Raw genomic sequence first — 22,896 nt, 5'->3', positions numbered from 1 at the left:
TATTTTTGATGGAGTCTCACTCTTCTCACCCAGGCAGGAGTGCAATGGTGAGATCTCAGCTCACTGCAACCTCCACCTCCTGGGTTCAAGCGATTCTCCTGCCTCACCCTCCAAAGTAGCTGGGATTATGCACACCCACCACCACACCCGGCTAAAGTTTTACTTCATTTTTAAAGAAAAATGAATCTGTAACTAAACTGCTTCAGTCTGAACTAATTTAATTTGGCATATTATATCATCAGTTGTTGAACTAAAATCAAACTAAAGACCTGTCAGGCTGGGCGCGGAGGCTCACACCTGTAATTCTAGCAGTTGGGGAGGCTGAGGCGGGCAGATCACTTGAGGTCAGGAGTTCGAGAACAGCCTGGCCAACAAGGTGAAATGCCGTCTCTACTAAAAACACAAAAATTGGCTGGGTGTGGGGTGGCACATGCCTGTAATCCCAGTTACTGGGGAGGCTGAGGCAGGAGAATCGCTTGAACCTGGGAGGTGGAGGTTGCAGTGAGCTGAGATCGCGCCACTGCACTCCAGCCTGGGTGAAGCAGCGAGACTGTCTCAAAAAAGCTGTCAACAGCCCATTCTGATGTCCACATTAGAAATCAAAATATAAAGAAAAAGTTGTGAACAGAAACATTATCAGTAGAAAGAGTATGAAATATGCTTTACACAGATCACTGAAAATATTGTTGAAATTATTCCAGCTTGGCCAACATAACAAGATCCTACCTCTAGCAAAAAAAAGAAAAAAAAAGGAGAATCACTTGAGCCTAGGAGTGAGCCTTGAGGCTGCAGTGAGCTATAATCACATTCCACTCCAGCTTGGGTAAGAGAGTGAGACATTGTCTCTAAAATAAATTAAATATTTTTAAATATTTAATATAGCCAACTGAAAAATAAAAATGTTCAGGAGAATATAAGTATAACAGATATATTCATACATGTGATACTCAAAGATTTAAGTCACCGGCCCTGAAACTTGAGGTCTGAATTTTATTTCTTCCACTTATTCCTCACGTGGAACTGCTATTTCTTCAAATCTAAGGCCTCAGGGTCTTTTATTTTTCATGCCTAGGTTTTCCTTAATTTCTTCTTCTATCCTACCTCCCAACTCCCATCAACCAACAGTGTTAACTAAAATTTCCTTGTAGCCGGGCACAGCAGCTCACGCCTGTAATCCCAGCACTTTGGGAGGCCAAGGAGGTCAGTTCACTTGAGGTTAGGAGTTCGAAACCAGCCTGGCCAACATGGTGGAACTCTGTCTCCATTAAAAATACAAAAATTGGCAGGGCGCGGTGGCTCATGCCTGTAATCCCAGCACTTTGGGAGGCCGAGATGGGTGGATCACGAGGTCGGGAGATCAAGACCATCCTGGCTAACACGGTGAAACCCCGTCTCTATAAAAAAAATACAAAAAATTAGCCAGGCGTGGTGGCAGGCGCCTGTAGTCCCAGCGACTCGGGAGGCCAAGGCAGGAGAATGGCATGAACCCGGGAGGCAGAGCTTGCAGTGAGCCGAGATCACGCCACTGTACTCCAGCCTGGGCAAGAGTGAGACTCCGTCTCAATTAAAAAAAAAACAAAACAAAAACACACACACACACACACACAAACAAAAAAACAAAATAACAAGCTTTTTTTTTTTTTTGAGACAGAGTCTCACTCTGTCAACCCAGTTCGGAGTGCAGTTGCACAATCTCAGCTCACTGCACCCTGAACAACCTGGGCTCAAGTGATCCTCTTACCTCAGCCCCCCAAGTAGCTGGGACTACATGCCTGTGCCACTGCGCCCGGCTAGTTTTTGTATTTTTCATAGAGACAGGGTTTCACTATCTGGTCTCTAACTCCTGGACTCAAGTGAGCCACCCACTTCGGCCTCCCAAAGTGCTGGAATTACAGGCATGAGCCACTGTGCCCAGCAAAAAATAATCTACTCTTTTTTTTTCAAGACAGAGTGTTGCTCTGCCACCCAGGCTGGAGTGTAGTGGCACGATCTCGGCTCACTGCAACCTCTGCCTTCCAGCTTCAAGCAATTCTCCCACCTCAGCCTCCCGAGTAGATGGGACTACAGGCATGTGTCACCACGCCCGGCTAATTTTTGTATTTTTAGTAGAGATGGGATTTCACCATGTTGGTCAGGATGATCTCGAACTCTTGACCTCATGATCCACCCGCCTTGGCCTCCCAAAGTGTTGGGATTACAGGCGCGAGCCACCGCGCCCAGCCCAAAATATGATCTACTCTTAAACATGCTCCTCTATTCTGAAACTTTGCAACTGTTTTCATTCTCCCCAAGGGATCTTGGATGTTCTTAAGAGGTGATAAAGAATGGAGTTTGCTGGGCAGGCGCAGTGGCTGACACTTGTAATCCAAGCACTTGGGAGGTTGAGGCAGGCGGATCACGTGAGGTCAGGAGTTCGTGACCAGTCTGGCCAACATGGTGAAATATCGTCTCCACTAAAAATACAAAAAATTAGCCAGCCGTGGTAGGGTGCACCTGTGGTTCCAGCTACTCGGGAGACTGAGGCAGGAGAATCGCTTGCATCTAGTAGGCAGAGGTTGCAGTAAGCCGAGATCACGCCACTGCACTCCAGTCTGGGTGACACAGCGAGACTCTGTCTCAAAAAAAAAAAAAAAAAAAAAAAAAAAAGAATGGAGCAGTTAACAAAAAATTTCCTTCCATAAACACATAATATTCTTAAATGTTAACTCCCTCCTTGACCTCTCTTAACCATCACTTTCATTACTGTCCAAAACAATGAATACCTGCCTCTTTCCCTATATCCTACTTCCCACTCCCAGGCCCCACAAAGGAAATAGGTTTCAACAAGATTGAAATTCTAGAAGTTTTTGGAGTTGGTAGTAGAGAGAGACACTATGAATGAAGTGCAGATTGCTCCTGTTTTCATTAATGGACAATGCAAGTGAGTATCTAATTGAGATGTGGTAGAAAAGTGGGTTTTTTGACAGAAGGAGAAGCAAGATCTCAGCATACTGGAAGTAAGGATAAAAGGGGAGAATTGTAAAAGTTAGACTTCTCCTAATTTCACTTATTTTCCATAAAAAAAATTTCATTAACTATTAGCATAGGTTTGGAATGACCTGCTTTATCTTTTGAGCCTCATTTTCTTCGTCTCTAAAATGCTGATACCAATAATACCTTCATTTCACAGGGTTATTGTGAGGATTAAAAAACACTTTTCATGGTCTGGGATGGTTGCTATTTTTTTAAAAAAAGAGAAACGATAACACATGCAAAGCTAATAGCACAATGCCTGGCACATATACTAAAAAAAATGTTAGCTTAACGCCAAGTGCGGTGGCTCATGCCTGTAATATCAGCACTTTGGGAGGCTGAGACGAGCAGATCACGAGGTCAGGAGATGGAGACCATCCTGGCCAACATGGTGAAATCCCAACTCTACTAAAAATACAAAAATTAGCCGGGTGTGGTGGGTGTGTGCCTGTAGTCCCAGCTACTCGGGAGGCTGAGGCAGGAGAATCGCTTGAACCAGGGAGTTGGATGTTGCAGTGAGCCGAGACTGTATCACTGCACTACAGCCTGGGCGACAGGGAAAGACTCCGTCTCAAAAAAAAAAAAAAGTTAGCTTAAAAGAAACCCGAAAGATGTAGTATCCTTGCTTTCATTCAGATACATATTTGTTTCAGGTTTTATTGTAAAGTGGTATGCTTAAGTTTATGCAATTCATTCTTCAAACATTTCAACTTGGAAATTAAAGGCTACTTTGGAATACTGCTTCAATTAAAATCAAAGCAACCAGGGGGAAAACTTTCATGCTAAATATAACTTCATTGAAAAAGTATTGAGCAATCGTTGTACTGATAAAATTATTATCTTGATTAAAATGATGCAAATTCAACTGCAGTCATACGCAGTTATTTCTTTCAAAATTGTCACCATTTGTTCTTTTTTTCTGACACTACAGTACTCTGCTTTCATTAAAAGCCAGTAACAAGGCACTGCTTCTTCAATATCAAAACCTTTTGGAAACCTTGGCTCAGAGGAAGCCGCACACTGTTCACAATGCTAGAAAGGATCGGTGTGGTCACTCTAGGACAACTGTCACTGTCATCTGCACGTCTGGGTGTCTCACAGTGACTTGGGTCATGCACAAGTGTGGGGGAAGGCCGGTGTCTGAAACAAAGTCGACAGCCAGGGTGCTCTGAAAGGGGAGAGGTTTTGAGAATACTAGAAGATAGAGGCTCTGACCTACGGGAACGCAGTCTCCCAGGGCCTATCAATTCCGGGGGTACACTATCCCCTCCCGCTGGAAAGGGACGCAGGTGTTGCCCTCCCCCGGCGACCCCACCGCCTTTTTCCCGGCGTCGCCGCCCCCTCCCCCAGCCCCCTAGTTACCTTTCTCATCCTCATCGATGCGCAGGGCAATGGAGATGTACTCGAAGGCCTGTTTGTGGAAGACTCGGACGCGCTCGGCCTCGCCGCCCGGCACCGGCGCCGGGGCCGAGGCCGAGGCCGGTGCTGGCGCGGCCCCGGAGCTCCTCTTGGCTGCCATGAGGGCGCGGGAGAAGCGCTGGCAGAGCCACACGAAGAGGAGCCCCAGGTGGAAGGCGACCAAACGCAGCAGCGCGAAGCCTACAAACAGCGGGTAGGAGAAATAGTACAGGTTCCGCTTATGCGGCGACTCGGGCGGAGGGACCGGCCCGGCGGCGGGAGGGGCGGGGGCCAGGCAAGGGGGCGGAGGCCTGGGAGGCACCGGGTTGCTGGCACCGCCGGAGCCTTTCTTCTTCCCTCGTCCACCCGGAGAATTCATTCACAGCTCTCACTGCCGCCGCCGCCATAACCCGCCTCCCGCAGACCGATGGGAACCAAGCGACGGCGGCGGCCACTGCGACGGCGAGGGCCACAGACCCCCGTATAACCGCCGGTCTCAGGAGCTCCGCACCGCCGCGCGCTGCCCGCCGGCCCCGCCCCTTTCTCCTTCCTCGGCCAGGAGCACAACCCCTTCTCCTCCTGCAGTCGGTGGCTCGGGCCCCTCCCTTCCTGCCACTGTCCTCTCCGCCGCCTGGTGGCTCCCAGCGGCGGCCGCGCACGCGCACGTCTTCCCGTGTTTTTCTCCGGGGCGCGCGCGCACGGCGCGTCTTTGTTGACTGGGTCTCCTGTACGCTTATGCGGCGCCCTCCTCTCGGCCTTCGCGGTTCAACTACAGTTCCCAATGCGCAGTTCGGCTCACGTCGGCAGCCCTGGAGAGCTCCTGCCAGGAAGCCTTGGTAATCGATCCACCTAACGGGGAATTGCGGCTTGGGGTCGCTTTGCTGGTTCGCGAGGCTACTCTCTCAGTGTCATCGTTTTCTTAGTTTCTTTCATCTTTTTCTGCCAGGCGACCTTAGTCTTCTCCGAAGGATACATCTCAGAAGCAATGGGTATCAATCTGGGAATTAAATTAGCCGGGTGTGGGGGCGCGCGCCTGTAGTCCCAGCTAGTTGGAAGGCTGAGGCCGGAGAATCGCTTGAACTCGGGAGGCAGAGGCTGCAAGTGAGCTGAGATCACGCCACTGCGCTCCGGCCTGGGCGACAGAGCGAGACTCCGTCTCCAGAAAAAAAATAAATAAATAAAAATTTAAAATCTGGGAATTATTTGAGAGGAAAGCAATTGTGAAGATAGAAACTTCAGGTCACTGCAAACAACAGCAACAAGAATGTTAGCTCAGTGTGATGAGATCAACGAACCCAAGGGTTTAACTCAATTAGTGCATATTTAGACGTCTAATATGAATGATAATTTATTTGAATAAGGGAAATCTTAGGTTTTGCATAGTAACCATCGCATAGTTTACTGAAGAATCTACACTTTTAAAAAAAGGCCCGGCGCGATGGCTCAAGCCTGTAATCCCAGCACTTTGGGAGGCCGAGACGGGCGGATCATGAGGTCAGGAGATCGAGACCATCCTGGTCTACACCGTGAAACCCCGTCTCTACTAAAAAATACAAAAAACTAGCCGGGCGAGATGGCGGGCGCCTGTAGTCCCAGCTACCCGGGAGGCTGAGGCAGGAGAATGGCGTAAACCCAGGAGGCGGAGCTTGCAGTGAGCCGAGATCGCGCCACTGCACTCCAGCCTGGGCGACAGAGCTAGACTCCGTCTCAAAAAAAAAAAAAAAAAATACAAAAAACTAGCCGGGCGAGGTGGCGGGTGCCTGTAGTCCCAGCTACTCGGGAGGCTGAGGCAGGAGAATGGCGTAAACCTGGGAGGCGGAGCTTGCAGTGAGCTGAGATCCGGCCACTGCACTCCAGCCTGGGCGACAGAGCGAGACTCCGTCTCAAAAAAAAATTAGGCCGGGCGCGGTGGCTCAAGCCTGTAATTCCAGCACTTTGGGAGGCCGAGATGGGTGGATCACGAGGTCGGGAGAGCCAGACCATCCTGGCTAACACGGTGAAACCCCGACTCTACTAAAAAAAAAAAAAATACAAAAAGCTAGCCGGGCGAGGTGGCGGGCGCCTGTAGTCCCAGCTACTCGGGAGGCTGAGGCAGGAGAATGGCGTGAACCCGGGAGGCGGAGCTTGCAGTGAGCTGGATCCGGCCACTGCACTCCAGCCTGGGCGATAGAGCGAGGCTTCGTCTCAAAAAAAAAAATTAAAAATCTACTCAGCATCCCTTCCTTTGGGAAACTACCTGCTTGTCTCTGCTCCCTGTATTCTAATGAGCTGCAAGCACAGAACCCAGGCCACAAAAGTGGAAACAAACACTAGGTCAGTCAGACTCTCCTGGGACCTGGAATCTTGGCTGGAGACCCACCCAAGAGAAGGTAGCAGGAATCGAGTGCTCTTAAGAACGTGTTTATCAATGCATCACATTGAGCTCCCCAGAGCTGCTGGGTTCCTGACTGGTCACTTGGTTATGTAACCTATCCAATACACTAATCAGTCTGTTTCTCTCTTTCTGTCTCCTCTCTCCTTTCCCCCTTCCTTCCTTTCGTCTTTTCCTCTCTCTCCCTCTCTATCTCCACATCTTTTTTCTCTTCTCTTTCTCTTTTTACTTGAGTTAGCCATAATTATTTCTTGTTTCCTAAAACTAAGGAAGCCTAACTGACACAAAGACTCCGTTATTTACAAGGTGAGGTTTACAAATGCCACATGGGAGCTTCCAGCTTCCAAGAATCTCCACATTCTGCCACAGCTTTATTTTTTTATTGTTTGAGACAGGGTCTCACTCTGTTGCCCAGGCTGGAGTGCAGTGGCACTGACAACATGACTCACTGCAACCTCCACCTCCCTGGCTCAGGTGACACTTCCACTTTAGCCTCCTAAGTAGCTGGGACCACAGGCACACGCCACTGTGCCCAACTAATTTTTGTATTCTTTGTAGAGCCAGGATTTCACCATGTTGCCCAGGCTGGTCTCCACTCCTGGGCTCAAGCAATCCACCTGCCTTGGCCTTCCAAAGTGCTGGGATTACAGGAATAAGCCCCCACATCGCGTCCCCAGCTAATTTTTTTACTTTTTTGTTGAGACAGGGTCTTGATATGTTGCCCAGGTTGGTCTTGAATTCCTGGCAGGCCTCCCAAAGTGCTGGGATTACAGGCATGAGCCACAGCACCAGCCAATTTTACTTAATTATTCCCCACCAATACTGCCCTACAAATATCACAGGCTATTGCAAAAATGACCTACTCCCTGTTTCCCTTATTGCTCCCCCTTCTCTGCACTTATGCTAGATCCTCATTCTGAAATGCCCTCTTTCAGCCGGGTGCAGTGGCTCACGTCCGTAATCCCAGCACTTTGGGAGCCCAGGCGAGCGGATCACATGAGGTCAGGAGTTCAAGACCAGCCTGGCCAACATGGCAGAACCCCGCCTATACTAAAAATGGGACAGTTAGGCGCATTCCTGTGGTGGCGGTGCATTCCTGTAATCGCAACTACTGAGAGGCTGAGGCAGGAGAGTCACTTGAACCTGAGAGGCTGCAGTGAACGGAGATCATGCCAGTACACTGCAGCGTGGGCGACAGAGCAAGACTCTGTCTCAAAAGCAAACAACAACAAAAATTTTTTTAATGAAATGCCCTCTTTTAAATCTGATTCAGGGCCTGGCGTGGTGGCTCACACCTGTAATCCCAACATTTTGGGAGGCCGAGGCAGGCAGATCACCTGAGGTCGGGAGTTTGAGACCAGCCTGACCAACATGGAGAAACCCCGTCTCTGTTAAAAATACAAAATTAGCCGGGCATGGTGGCGCATGCCTGTAATCCCAGCTACTTGGGAGGCTGAGGCAGGAGAATCGCTTGAATCCGGGAAGCGGAAGTTGCGGTGAACTGAGATTGCGTCTTTGCACTCTAGCCTGGGCAACAAGAGCGAAACTCCATCTCAAAAAAAGAAAAAAAAAATTACGTTTATACATATATCATGTAAACAAGAAGTGTATTATTTAAATGTACAATTTAAAGAAAAATAATAAGCAGCATTCCATTTAAGAAAAATGAATGTAACCAACTCCTAGAAGCACTCTGTGAGCTCCTCCCTAATCTCAATGTCTTGTCTCTCCCTCTAGAGGAAGCCACTATCCTGAATTTTATATTAATCATTCTCGTGCCTCATTTTAGTTTGCAGTGTATTTATGTATTTCTAAATAATGTGTTGTATGATTTTGCCTCACTTTGACTTTATGGAAATGTAATCATATTTCAAGTATCCCTTGTTTGCTTTCCCTCCTCAAAATTTTTAAAATTTAATTTATTTTATTTTAAGAAAATAGAGATGGAGTCTCACTATGTTGCCCAGGTTGGTCTCAAACCCCTGGGCTCAAGCAGTCCCCCTGTCTTGGTCTCCCAAAGTGCTGGGATTACAGGCAAGAGCCACTGTGCCTGGCTACCTGCTCAGTAATTAAGTGTTGAAATTCCTCCCTGTTGATTTCTGTAACTGTGGTACATTTCCACTGCTATATAGTATTCCATTATATGAATTTACTACAACCTATTTTACTGTTCAACTATTGATGGATATTTAGTTTGGTGCCAGTTTTTCTTCTTAAGTAACTATCTTTACTGTTACCCCTACGGTCTTTATCACTAAAGAAAGTAACTAACTTTTTAACTTAGCCAAGATAGGGCCCAATAGTAGATCGGTTAAATGGTCCTGGCGTCAGACTGGTTGCATTTACATCTGTGTTCCATCACTTTCGGTGATCTTGGATGAGTTACTCAGCTTCCACATCTACTACATAACACTAGAGTAGTAAGCAGTGCCTGGAATCAAGTTGATACTTGCTTTTTATTTTTTGTTTTCTTGAAATATATTTTTAAATTATTTCTTTTTTATTTTAAAGGTTCTTTTGTAGAGACAAGGTCTCTCTCACCATGTTGCCCAAGCCAGTTTTGAACTCCAGCCCTCAAGCAATCCTCCCACTTCAGCCTTCCAATTTGCTAGGTAGGATTAAAGGCATGAACCACCATATTCAGTTTATTTATATTTTTATGTTATTTTGTTTTTTATTCACCATAATACTAACAAGGAGGTTTGTTGCTTTTTTGTTTTTGTTTTTGAGACAGGGTCTTACTCTGTCACCAAGCTGGAGTACAGTGGCGCCGTCATTGCTCACTGCGGCCTTGGTCTCCTTGCTCAAACCACCCTCCTGCCTCAGCCTCCTGAGTAACTGGGACTGCAGGCATGCACCACCATGCTGGGCTACTTTTTTTTAAAATTTATTTGTTTTTTGAGATGGAGTCTCGCTCTGTCGCCAGACTGGAGTGCGGTGGTGCCATCTCGGCTCACTGCAACCTCTGACTCCCTGGATCAAGCGATTCTCCTGCCTCAGCCTCCCGAGTAGCTGGGATTACAGGCATGTGCCACCATGCCCAGCTAATTTTTTATTTTTAATAGAGATGGGGTTTCTCCATGTTGTCCAGGAAGGGCTTGATCTCCTGACCTCGTGATCCGCCCGCCTTGGCCTCACAAAGTGTTGGGATTACAGGCGTGAGCCATGGCACCCATTTGATTTTTTTTTTTTTTTTTTAGTTGAGATGAGATCTCACTATGTTACCCCAGATAGTCTTGAATTCCTGAGCTCAAGTGATCCACTCACCTTAGCCTCCCAAAATGCTGGGATTACAGGCATGAGCTACTATGCTTGGCCATGAGGAAGACAGTTTTTGAATGAAGAATGGTTCTCCAACATTTCCTCTACATTTTCACTATAATCTAGCTAGTATAGACTATTGGTCTGTACCAACTTTGCTCTTTCCCAGGACTTCAATTACTCTCCTGTCATTTTTCATTCACTTAGAATGGCCTCTCCTGCTACTTCCACTGTTGAAGTCCTTCAAGACTTACCTCTAATGTTATATTCCTTTTTTTTTTCCTCTAAGATAGTCTCACTCTGTCACCTAGGCTGGAGTGCCATGGTGCGATCTTGGCTCACTGCAACCTCCGCCTCCCGGGTTCACGCCATTCTCCTGCCTCAGCCTCCTGAGTAGCTGGGACTACAGGCGCGTGCCACCACACCTGGCTAATTTCTTGTATTTTTAGTAGAGACGGGTTTCACCATTTTAGCCAGGATGGTCTCGAACTCCTGATCTCGTGATCCACCTGCCTCGGCCTCCCAAAGTGCTGGGATTACAGGTGTGAGCCACCACGTCCAACTCTAATGTTACATTCTTGATAAATTATTCCATTATCACCTCCGGCAGAAATGATCTTGTTTTTCAGTTGTTATGACAATATGGTTGTGTTACTCTATGGCTCTTATACTATATTGCTCTGCGTGATGCTTATTTAAACACTTCATCATCTCTCGATATAGATTATAAACTTACTGAAGGCAGTGGTCACATTTTATACACTTTGCCTCACTTTTTGCATCTAGCCTGACACCTTGCTTATGGTACTCATTTAATAAATATGAGTAATTTGAAAAACATTCAAACATAATGATTGTGTTAGATTTCTGATGCTATGTAATATACCACTCCAAAACTCAATGGCTTAAGATAGCAGACATTTATTTACTCACAACTTTGTGGCTAAGCAATTTGGGGTAAGTTCAGCTGGATGGTTCTTCTGATGGCCTTGCTGTGGACCATTGATGTGGATGCAGTCATCTGATGGCTTGAGTGAATGGCTGTATGGCCTAGCTAGCCTCATTTGTACATTCAGAGGTTGGTTGTGGCTATCAGCTGGGACATATGTCTCTAGCAGGACAGCCCTGACTTCTTTACATTGCATCTGGTTTCCAGGAGAGTGTAAGTGGAAGCTGTAAGGTCTCTCAAAACCTAAAATCCAGAGTTGCACAGTGTCATTTGTACTACATGCTATTGTCAAAGCAAGTCACAAGGCCAACTCCAGTGCAAAATATAGGAAAACAAACTCCACATCTTGATAGAGAAGTAGCAAAGTCACATTGCAAAGGGGCATATATATAAGGATAGGAGGAATTGTTGTGGCCATCTTTGCAAGCAATTTAGCACAGTGATTACGTGTAGAATTTCCTTTTACCTCATGTTCAGATGTCAGCTTAAGCATCTCATTTAAGATAGCATTTCCCGGCCAGGCGCAGTGGCTCAAGCCTGTAATCCCAGCACTTTGGGAGGCCCAGGTGGGCGGATCACGAGGTCAGGAGGTCGAGACCATCCTGGCTAACACAGTGAAACCCTGTCGCTACTAAAAAATACAAAAAAACTAGCCGGGCGAGGTGGCGGGCGCCTGTAGTCCCAGCTACTCGGGAGGCTGAGGCAGGAGAATGGAGTGAACCCGGGAGGCGGAGCTTGCAGTGAGCTGAGATCCTGCCACTGCACTCCAGCCTGGGCGACACAGTGACACTCCGTCTCGAAAAAAAAAAAAGAAAGAAAAACATTTCCCAACCATTTTGCTGAATTATAAAAACTTTAACACACTTAAGGCTGGATGCTGTGGCTCACGCCTGTAATCCCAGCACTTTGGGAAGACAAGACAGGTGGATCACTTGAGGTCAGGAGTTCAAGACCAGCCTGGCCAACATGGTGAAACCCCACCTGTACCAAAAATACAAAAAATTATGTGGGCATGGTTGTGGCAGGTATCTGTGGTCCCAGCTACTTGGGAGGCTGAGGCAGGAGAATCAGTTGAACCTGGGAAGCAGAGGTTGGAGTGAGCCAAGATCATGCCACTGCATTTCAGCCTGGGCAACAGAGCAAGACTGAGTCTCATAAAAACAAAAAACATGCTTAAGTTTAAGGAGAGAACAGCAGTGACAGTGATGATGGTTACTACTACTACTTGCTAACATTTATTGAACCCATATGCTGAACTAAGCAGAAGAACTTTTAGTGCCTTGTTAAAATATTGCTACTTGAGTTAAGCATTATTGTCTCTTTCCCCACCCCACTCCAAGACAGAGTCTCGCTCTCTCACCCAGACCAGACTATACAGTGCGATGGCAAGATCACGGCTCACTATAGCCTCAACCTCTCAGACTCAAGTTATCCTTCCACCTCAGCCTCCTGAGTAGCTAGGAACACAGGTGCACACCACCATGTCCGGCTAATTTTTGTATTTTGTTTAGAGATGAGGTCTCACCATGTTGCCCATTCTGGTCTCAAACTCCTAAGCTCAAGCTCAATCTGCCTACTTCGGCCTCCCACAGTGCTGAGGTTACATGTGTGAGCCACCTCGTTTGGCCTCAGTTTTTTTAAATAAAGAATTTGGAGCTCTACAAGTCTGTTATTTGCCCAATATCACATATTAGTTAATTACACATACTACTTCAGTAATTTAAGGTAAAAATCTAGGATTTCAAGAATAATATTTTTACATAGTCTGTTTCTATTTTAATTAAGAAATAAATATATCTTTAGCCCCTGAAGCACAAGTGATCTTTCATTCATGTGCATCATGTTGGGTTTTGGGCCTCCAGCCTCCCATTTACTGAGTCTCTGCTATCTGGTTGTACTTAATATTGACTGTGCTTTTCTGCACTTTTGCTCTTTTTTTGTATGGTAAAAATATGGGATTTAGAGTTAGTAGGACTGGGGTTGCTATTCTAGTTAATTCCTCTGTAAAAATTACGAAATGAGGCCAGGCGCAGTGGCTCACGCCGGTAATCTCAGCACTTTGGGAGGCCAAGGCGGGCAGATCACGAGGTCAGGAGATCGAGACCATCCTGGCTAACACAGTGTAAATCCATCTCTACTAAAAGTGCAAAAAAGGCCGGGCGCGGTGGCTCAAGCCTGTAATCCCAGCACTTTGGGAGGCCGAGACGGGTGGATCGTGAGGTCAGGAGATCGAGACCATCCTGGCTAACACGGTGAAACCCCATCTCTACTAAAAAAAAAAATACAAAAAACTAACCGGGCGAGGTGGCGGGCGCCTGTAGTCCCAGCTACTCGGGAGGCTGAGGCAGGAGAATGGCGTGAACCCGGGAGGCGGAGCTTGCAGTGAGCTGAGATCCGGCCACTGCACTCCAGTCTGGGCGACAGAGCGAGACTCTGTCTCAAAAAAAAAAAAAAAAAATGCAAAAAAAATCAGCCAGGCATGGTGGTGGGCACCTGTAGTCCCAGCTACTTGGGAGGCTGAGGCAGGAGAATGGCATAAACCCGGGAGGCGGAGCTTGCAGTGAGCCGAGATCACACCACTGCACTCCAGCCTGGGCAACGGAGTGAGACTCCGTCTCAAAAAAAAAAAAAAAAAAAAAAAAAAAAAAAAAAAAATTACAAAATGAAAGAGTACATCTAAAGCCTCCAGCATGATGCCTGCAACATGACAGAGCTCAATAAATCTTGTTTTTCTCTCTTACACCTGTAATGCCATTTCAGATTTCTGACTCTACTGGAATCTCATTTTTTAGTGCTCTAAACTCACATCTTCTGCCCCTTGGAATTATATCTCAGTCTGAAGACTGTTGTGAATTAACATCTTCCTAAATTTGTATCAAAAAAGAAAAAACAGTGCCTTCAGACACAGTGGTGCACACCTGAAGTCCCAGCTACTCAGGAGGATTACTTGAGCTCAGGAATTGGAATCCAGCCTGGATAACATAATGAGAGCCTGTCTCTTTAAAAAAAAAGAAGACAAGTAAAGAAAGAAAGAAAAAAAATAGTGTCTTGGTATTACCCTGGCCTTATAATGTGCCTAGATGAGATCCCAACCCTGCTAGCCATCCCACCTAGTGTGAGAGTCTCCCAGTTTTCAGATTGTAAGAACTTTCAGAACACTTAATCTTGAATGGAATCTGAGCCATTTTTTGTTCACCAGGACAAAAAGAAGGAGCTGGGTACTGTGCTAACTAATCCAGGACATTCAGTCACTTTATCACTTTAACCCATATTTATTTACCACATTGCCTACCATCAAATAGTTTTTTTTTTGATATTTCGGCCCTACTTGCCTTTTAAGGAACTCTTCAAACCTTCAATTTGAGAGATTCTAGATTTGAAGTATGGACCAATGACAGATATTAAGGACCTCTTTTCAACTAAAAAAATTAGTAAAAAAAAAAACAACAAAAAAAACAAAAAAGGCACATGTAGAGACCAGTGAGGAAATGGCTGATTTTGAAAAAGGCAGAAAACCTAAAAAAAGAAAAACAAATTGAAAGATATGGTTGGAAGGGAGGGATGAGACAAGTAACAATTGTTATCCAATCTCTGTATTAATAAGGAAAAACAATTCTGAACGATTAATCATCTCCCTGAATTGAGTCCACAATGTGGCACATATTACTCATTCATTTGTTCAGTGAATAGATATTAAGAAACAGACAATGTATCAAGCAATGAATGGGGTGTCAGGATTATAGTGGGGAGTAAGATGGAGTTTATAGTTTAATGCAGTGGCCAAAACTTCCAATAGCAACAGTAGTCAGGCATATAACATATATGGGTTCCATGCATGGGTTGTGTGGTATGCAAAAATGCATGTGTGATGTGAATGATGGAAACTATGAGAAGCTAGAGAGTTGCATCCTGCAATTGAACAGGACAGCTGTTACTCAGCTCCCACTGAGCTGATATTTTTTCTGTTTGAGACAAGGTCTCTCTGTCGTCCAGGCTGGAGTACAGTGGCACAATCATGGCTCACTGCACCCTCAACCTCCAGGGCTCAAGTGGCCCTCCTGCCTCAGCCTCCTGAGTAGTTGGGACCACAAGTGCACACCACCATAGTGCTGTATTTTTTGTAAAGATGGGGTTTTACTGCGTTGGCCAGGCTGATCTCAAACTCCTGGGCTCAACCAATCCACTTACCCTAGCCTCCCAAAGCACTGGGATTACAGGCGTGAGCCACAGCACCCAGCTAGCTCCCACTAATTTTTGCCTTTCAGGAATGTGAAGCTTAACATTGCCAGATTTTTTAAGTTTTTCAAGAGAAACCAGAATTCTAAATTTTTATGTGAAATCTATTGTCTAAGAGTTATTGGCTCAAAAATCATTGTTTTTTCATTATTTTTAGATACATGGTCTCGCTCTGTCAGCCAGGCTGAAGTGTGGTGTCAGAATTATAGCTCACTGGGGTCTCAAACTCCTGGGCTCAAGGGATCCTCCTGCCTCAGCTTCCATGCCCAGCTCAAAATTTTATTTATTTATTTATTTATTTATTTATTTATTTATTTTTGAGAAGGAGTCTTGCTCTGTCACCCAGGCTGGAGCGCAGTGGCACAGTCTTGGCTCACTGCAACCTCCGCCTCCTAGGTTCAAGCAATTCTCCTGCCTCAGCCTCCTAAGTAGCTGGGACTACAGGTGCCTGCCACAAAGCCTGGCTACTTTTTGTATTTTTATTTATTTATTTATTTTTTGAGATGGAGTCTCGCTCTTATTGCCCAGGCTGGAGGGCAGTGGCAAGATCTCGGTTCACTGCAACCTCCACCTCCCGGGTTCAAGCGATTCTCCTGCCTCAGCCTCCACAGTAGCTGGGATTACAGATGCCCACCACCATACCCAGCTAATTTTTGTATTTTTAATAGAGACGGGATTTCACCATGTTGGCCAGGCTGGTCTCGAACTCCTGACCTCAGGTGATCCACTCGCTTTGGCCTCCCAAAGTGCTGGGATTATAGATGTGAGCCACCGTGCCTGGCCTAATTTTTGTGTTTTTAGTATCGACGTGGTTTTACCATGTTGGCCTGGCTGGTCTTGAACTCCTGACCTCAAGTAATCGGCCTGCCTTGGTCTCCCAAAGTGCTGGGATCACAGATATGGGCCACCGCACCTGGCCTCAAAATTTAAAAACAAACAAACCAGGCCAGGCGCGGCGGCTCATGCCTGTAGTCCCAGTTACTCGGAAGATTGAGGCAGGAAGATCGCTTGAACCTGAAAGGTGGAGGTTGCAGTGAGCTGAGATCACACCATTGCACTCCAGCCTAGGCAAGAGAGCAAGACTCCATCTGGAAAATAAAATAAACAAAATAAAAAACAAAACCAAAACTCTGAGTCACCAGTTTGAGATTTTCTAGTTTATGGAGGATTTGTTACTTCAGTGAAAATGCGAATGAGCTTATGGTTTTGAAATAGTAGGTATAAGTATAAAGTGTTACCTGACCTGCTCAACTTGATTAGCTATAATGCCAAGGAAACACAGCAGAGTCAGTTAATATGAAACTTTAAATGAATGCCCTAGAATGGCAATCTAGATTACCAGAGGGTGTATTCAGTCGGCCTTCTAAATAAAATATTTAGGTATATAAATATAATCTTACGTATCTGTATTTATAGTGGACTCCAGCACGCATGAAAATCCATAGTGGGCCGGGCGCAGTGGCTCACACCTGTAATCCCAGCACTTTGGGGGGCCGAGGTAGGTGGATCACCTGAGGTCAAGAGTCGGAGACCAGCCTGACCAACATGGAGAAACCCCATCTCTACTAAAAATACAAAATTAGCCAGGCGTGGTGGCGCATGCCTCTAATCCCAGCTACTCAGGAGACTGAGGCAGGAGAATCGCTTGAGCCTGGGAGGCGGAGGTTGTGGTGAGCCGAGACTGCGCCATTGCACTCAGCCTGGGCAAAATAAGCGAAACTCCACCTCAAAAACAAAACAAAACAAACAAAAAAAAAACTATGCTGGACTCCAGCACTCATGAAAAGCAGAGTAGATGTTAGCACCAGGTAAATGTTGGAACACATAAAAGGAGTTGCCTGTTTTCAAAGGTGGTTGCTAGCAACTGCTGTGTTTTGGGAAAGACTCTTATTCTGAGACCCTCTATCTTGTCAGATACCCGTTTCTCCACTTACTGTCTTCATTAATGTTTCCATTTGTATGATGTTCCCCAGCCCTCCCATACAGGCTTTTCCTTTGAGGCTTTGCTTAAAAATTTATTCTTGGGGCCGGGTGCGGTGGCTCAAGCCTGTAATCCCAGCACTTTGGGAGGCCGAGACAGGCGGATCACGAGGTCAGGAGATCGAGACCATCCTGGCTAACACGGTGAAACCCCATCTCTACTAAAAAATACAAAAACGAGCCAGGCGAGGTGGCGGGCGCCTGTAGTCCCAGCTACTCGGGAGGCTGAGGCAGGAGAATGGCGTAAACCCGGGAGGCGGAGCTTGCAGTGAGCTGAGATCCGGCCACTGCACTCCAGCCCGGGTGACAGAGCGAGACTCCGTCTCAAAAAAAAAAAAAAAAAAATTTATTCTTGGTTCAATACTGTTTGAAAGATATCTACTACTTGGGAGGCTGAGGCAGGAGAGTGGCTTAAACCCAGGAGGCAGAGGTTGCAGGGAGCCAAGATGACGCCACTGCACTCCAGCCTGGTGACAGAGCAAGACTCTGTCTCAAAAAAAAAAAAAAAAAAAAAATTTGAGACAGGATCTAACCTCTGTCACCCAGGCTGGAGCGCAGGAGCGCAATCACAACTCAGTGCGGCCTCTACCTCCTGGGTTCAAGTAATCCTCCCACCTCAGCCTCCCAAGAGTTGGAGACTCTCACCACCATGCCTGGCTACTTTTTTTTTTTTTTTTTGGTTTTTAGTAGAGATGAGGTCTCGTGACATTACTGAGGCTGGTCTAGAACTCCTAAGCTCAAGTGATCCTCCTGCCTCAGTCTCCCAAAATGCTGAGATTATGGGTGTGAGCCACTGTGCTCAGCCTGAACTTCTTCAGACTTTAGGGTCATTCATCTTAACCTTTAATCACTTACTATCTTGTATTGTTATTTAAATGTATCACATGTATATGTCTGATGTAGCTGACCTAGAATACAAGTTTAAGAGGGCAGGGACTGCAATTTATATTTACTCTAAACTTCCCAATAGTTTAAGATCCTCAACATCACCTCCACTTAGGTGATTCATTTCACTAGGAGTACTCACAGGACTCAGTATGTTTATTTATTTTTTTAGACGGAGCTTCGCTCTGTCACCCAGGCTGGAGTGCAATGGCGCGATCTCGGCTCACTGCAACCTCCGTCTCCCGGGTTCAAACAATCCTCCTGCCTCGGCCTCCCAAGTAGCTGGGACTACAGGCACATGCCACCACGCCCAGCTAATTTTTCTATCTTTAGTAGAGACAGGGTTTCACCATGTTGGTCAGGCTGCCCTCAAACTCCTGACCTCCAGTGATCTGCTAGACATAGCCTCCCAAAATGCTGGGATTACAGGCATGAGCCACAGCGCCTGGCTAATGTTATATGGACAGCATGATTTAGTACAGCAAAAGGACACAAAGCAAAATCAGCAAAAGGAAAGGTACATGGGACAAAGTCTGGAGGAAACCAGGTACAAACAAGGTTCCAAGAGTCCTCCCAGTGGAGTCAACAAAGGATATGCTTAATTCCTCCAGCAACAGGTTCAGAGGACGTGGGTAAAATGTTGTCTACCAGAAACACTCATCAGAAACTCAGTGCTTGGGCTTTGTGTTGGGACTAGTCATATAGGCACCCTCTGCCGTAACACCTATCAAAATTCCAGACTCCTAGAAGGAAAGCAAGTGCTTAACATACACCATATTGTTTGTATAGCTTAGGTACAGTGAGCTACTATTTAAAACTGAAATTAAAACTGAAAATCAGGACATTTTAGGATAAAGTCTAAATATAACTTCATATGAGAAGTGGCAGAAACAATTGGCAATTTAAGGATTTGAAATGTCAGTAAGGTTGCCTTTTCATTCATTCTTATTATCCTCTCTCTCTCTCTCTCTTTTTTTTTTTTGAGATGTAGTCTCGCTCTGTTGTCCTGACTGGAATGCAGTGGCGCAATCTCGGCTCACTGCAACCTCCACCTCCCTGGTTCAAGTGATTCTCCTGCCTCAGCCTTCCAAGTAGCTGGGATTACAGGCATGAGCCACCATCCCCAGCTAGTTTTTTTATTTTTAGTAGAGACAGGGTTTCACCATGTTGGCCATGCTGGTTTGGAAACCCTGACCTCAAGTGATCCACCTGCCTCGGCCTCCCAGAATGATGGGATTACAGGTGTGAGCCACCACGCCTGGTTTTTTTATTCTCATTGTTGAGATCACTTATGTATCGTAAAAATCAGAAGAACACACTAGATTCATGCCTTTCAAAAACCCATTTGGTATGTTCCTTGATATACCAAAATTTCTGAAATGGGTGGTAAGATTGCTTGGGCATGTTGTTTGGTAGTAGAGACAAGGGAGCTACAGGTAGAGTGGCTGCCTTCCAATATTAGCCACAAACAGATATTTCTCTTATTTCTCTGGAAAGTGACTTACCTAACCTGGAACACATATTTCTAGGTCTTCTTGAGAGGCGGTTCGGTGTCCCTCTCCACACACTGTGCTCAGAGGGCCCATTTACACTCAATACATTCTGTGTATTTATTTGCAAATACATTTTTGTGTGTGAGTGTTGGGGTGGGGTAGGGGTGGGTGGGTGTTGGTGGGTGCTGGATCAAGTTCTTAATTTTTCTGAACAATTTATTTCCTGCAAATTATTTTAAAACAACAAAGTAAAAGCTAATGAAGGGCCAGGCGTGGTGGCTTACAAAGTGCTGTAATCCCAGCACTTAGGGAGGCTGAGGTGGGTAGATCTTTTGAGACCAGGAGTTCAAGATCAATCTGGCCAACGTGGGAAAACCCCCTCTCTAGTAAAAATGCAAAAATCAGCTGGTTGTGGTGGCATGCGCCTGTAGTCCCAGCTACTTAAGAGGCTGAGGAAGGAGAATCGATTGAACCCACAAGGTGAAGGTTGAAGTGAGCCAGGTTTGCGCAACTGTATTCCAGCTTGGGCAACAGAGTGCGATCCTGTCTCAAACATAAATAAATAAATAAATAAGATTGAAAAGCTAATGACGTGGCTTGATAAGTAATGTAGAGAAGACAAAATGAATTTCAATTACATTTGTGTAACTTCAGTTTACAAAGCAGTTTCATCTCTCTCTTTTTTTTTTTTTTTCCGAGACAGGGTCTCGCTCTGTCGCCCAGGCTAGAATACAGGGCAGCCTGGACTCCCAAGCGATCCTCTCGCTTCTGCCCCTGAATAGCTGGGACTGCAGTCGTGCACTACTATGCCCACCCAATTTTTCATAGTTTTAGTAGAGATGGATTTTTCCCATGTTGCCCAGGCTTGTCTTGAACACTGTGCCTGGCTCAGTTCCTCTATCTTATTTCATTTGATCTTCCTTATGACATAAAAATTATCCTAATTTTACATGCAAAAAAACCCTGAAGCTTGGCTGGGTACGGTGGCTCATTCCTTTAATGCCAGCACTTTGGGAGGCCGAGGCAGGTGGATCACCTGAGGTCAGGAGTTTGAGATTAGCCTGATTCATATGGTGAAACCCTGTCTGTACTAAAAATACAAAAATAAGCCGGTCGTGGTGGTGTGTGCCTGTAGTCCCAGCGACTTGAGAAGCTGAGACAGGAGAATTGCTTGAACCCGGGAGGTGGAGATTGCAGTGAGCCGAGATTTCGCGACTGCACTCCAGCCTAGGTGACTGAGTGAGACTCCATCTCAAAAACAAACAACAACAACAACAAAAAACCCTGAAGCTCAGAGGAGTTAAAAGATTTGCCGAATTCCACATGGCAAACAAGGAACCAAGTTTTATTATGTATTTATTTATTTAAGACAGAGTCTCCCTCTGTCCCCCAGGCTGGAGTGCAGTGGCATGATCTTGGCTCACTGCAAAGTCTGCCTCCCAGGTTCAAGCGATTCTCCTGCCTAAGTCTCCCGAGTAGCTGGGATTACAGACGAATGCCACCATGGCCATCTAATTTTTGTATCTTTGGCAGAGACAGGGTTTTCCTATATTGGCCAGGCTGGTCTCGAACTCCTGACCTCAGGTCGTCCACCTGCCTCAGCCGCCCAAAATGCTGGGATTACAGGCCTGAGCCACTGCACTGGGCCAGGAGATACAGATACTTTGTAAGTAATTTTCAGATATGTAAAGCAGAACAGCCTCCTTAATGAAACATTGCCATTTGAAGCACTAGTAATTCACCAACACATGTTCATGACATAACATGGTACTGTATATCATGATAGATTGCGTGTAACAATGCAGCTCTTTGGAAGAGTCTTTTTGATTTCATAGTGATTTTTTTTTTTTTTTTTTATGGAGTCTCTGTCGCCAGGCTGGAGTGCAGTGGTGCAATCTCGGCTCACTGCAACCTCCGCCTCCTGGGTTCACGCCATTCTCCTGCCTCAGCCTCCCAAGTAGAGTAACTGGGACTACAGGCACCCGCCCCTACGCCCGGGTAATTTTTTGCTAGCTAGGATGGTCTTCATCTCCTGACCTCGTGATCCGCCCGCCTCGGCCTCCCAAAGTGCTGGGATTACAGGCGTGAGCCACAGCGCCTGGCCGTTGCTTTTCTTATAGAGCCCTTTCTTACTGAGCAATATGCCTCCTTGTATTATAAAATCTTTCTGATAATGCATTAGAGTTTTTTTTTTGTAATTTAGTAAAAGTGCTTTCCATGTTACTTCATTCAAAGCTAGTAAGTACTTTCCTGAGTTTTGTAGTAACTAGGTGTCAAAATCATGTGTTGCAGCTTTGTAGTTTTAAAAATATTTTACATATTGTTATTAAACGATGAACTTTCTTAACGTCATTCTGTTGCCGGATTACTGACACTGTCACTTGACTAATATTGACCCTCTTTACCTCACCCACGTGGATACATATCTCCTGTAGTTGTTTTGCCTAACAATATCCCATTGGGTCTGTGAGATTCTGTAAACTGTGCTAGTCTTCATGATTTTCTGTATGACATATGTATATTTTTATTTTTATTTATTTACTTATTTTTTGAGACAGAGTCTTGCTCTGTCGCCCAGGCTGGAGTGCAGTGGCCAGATCTCAGCTCACTATAAGCTCCGACTCCCAGGTTTACGCTGTTCTCCTGCCTCAGCCTCCCGAGTAGCTGGGACTACAGGCGCCCGCCACCTCGCCCGGCTAGTTTTTTGTATTTTTTAGTAGAGACGGGGTTTCACCGTGTTAGCCAGGATGGTCTCGATCTCCGGACCTCGTGATCCGCCCGTCTCGGCCTCCCAAAGTGCTGGGATTACAGGCTTGAGCCACCGCGCCCGGCCTATATTTTTATTTTTATTTTTATTTATTTATTTATTTTTTGAGACGGAGTCTCGCTCTGTCGCCCAGGCTGGAGTGCAGTGGCCAGATCTCGTCTCACTGCAAGCTCCGCCTCCCGAGTTCAAGCCATTCTCCTGCCTCAGCCTCCTGAGTAGCTGGGACTACAGGCGCCCGCCACGTTGCCCGGCTAGTTTTTTGTATTTTTTAGTAGAGACGGGGTTTCACCGTGTTAGCCAGGATGGTCTCGATCTCCTGACCTCGTGATCCGCCTGTCTCGGCCTCCCAAAGTGCTGGGATTACAGGCTTGAGCCACCGCGCCCAGCCTACATATATATATTTTTAATCGAGGCAGGGTCTCACCCTGTTGCCCGGGCTGGAGTGCAATAGCGCGAGCTTGGCTCACTGCAATCTCTGCCTCCTGGGCTCATGCAGTCCTCCCACTTCAGCGGACCAAGTAGTTGGGACTACAGGTCCACACCT

General features: G+C 46.1%; 2 protein-coding genes across 4 annotated transcripts in view; one reads left to right on the top strand and one right to left on the bottom strand.

The window, feature by feature from the left end:
• The window catches only part of SPAST (spastin), an 85,107-nt gene extending 80,038 nt beyond the window's left edge, over positions 1–5,069 (bottom strand). For all 3 annotated transcript variants that reach the window (XM_030920812.1, XM_030920813.1, XM_030920814.1), the window contains exon 1: positions 4,375–5,069. In XM_030920812.1, coding sequence (XP_030776672.1) covers positions 4,375–4,789 — 415 coding nt within the window. In that variant the 5' untranslated portion in view covers positions 4,790–5,069. The remainder of the gene's footprint in view (positions 1–4,374) is intronic.
• Positions 5,070–5,115: 46 nt separating this feature from the next.
• DPY30 (dpy-30 histone methyltransferase complex regulatory subunit) overlaps positions 5,116–22,896 on the top strand; it is a 48,873-nt gene continuing 31,092 nt past the window's right edge. The window contains exon 1 of the mRNA XM_030920823.1: positions 5,116–5,246. The gene's annotated coding sequence lies outside the window, so the exon portion shown is untranslated. The remainder of the gene's footprint in view (positions 5,247–22,896) is intronic.

This window comes from Rhinopithecus roxellana, chromosome 17 (assembly GCF_007565055.1).
Source record: "Rhinopithecus roxellana isolate Shanxi Qingling chromosome 17, ASM756505v1, whole genome shotgun sequence".
NCBI lineage: Eukaryota > Metazoa > Chordata > Mammalia > Primates > Cercopithecidae > Rhinopithecus > Rhinopithecus roxellana.
This window is presented reverse-complemented; position numbering and strand designations above follow the sequence as displayed.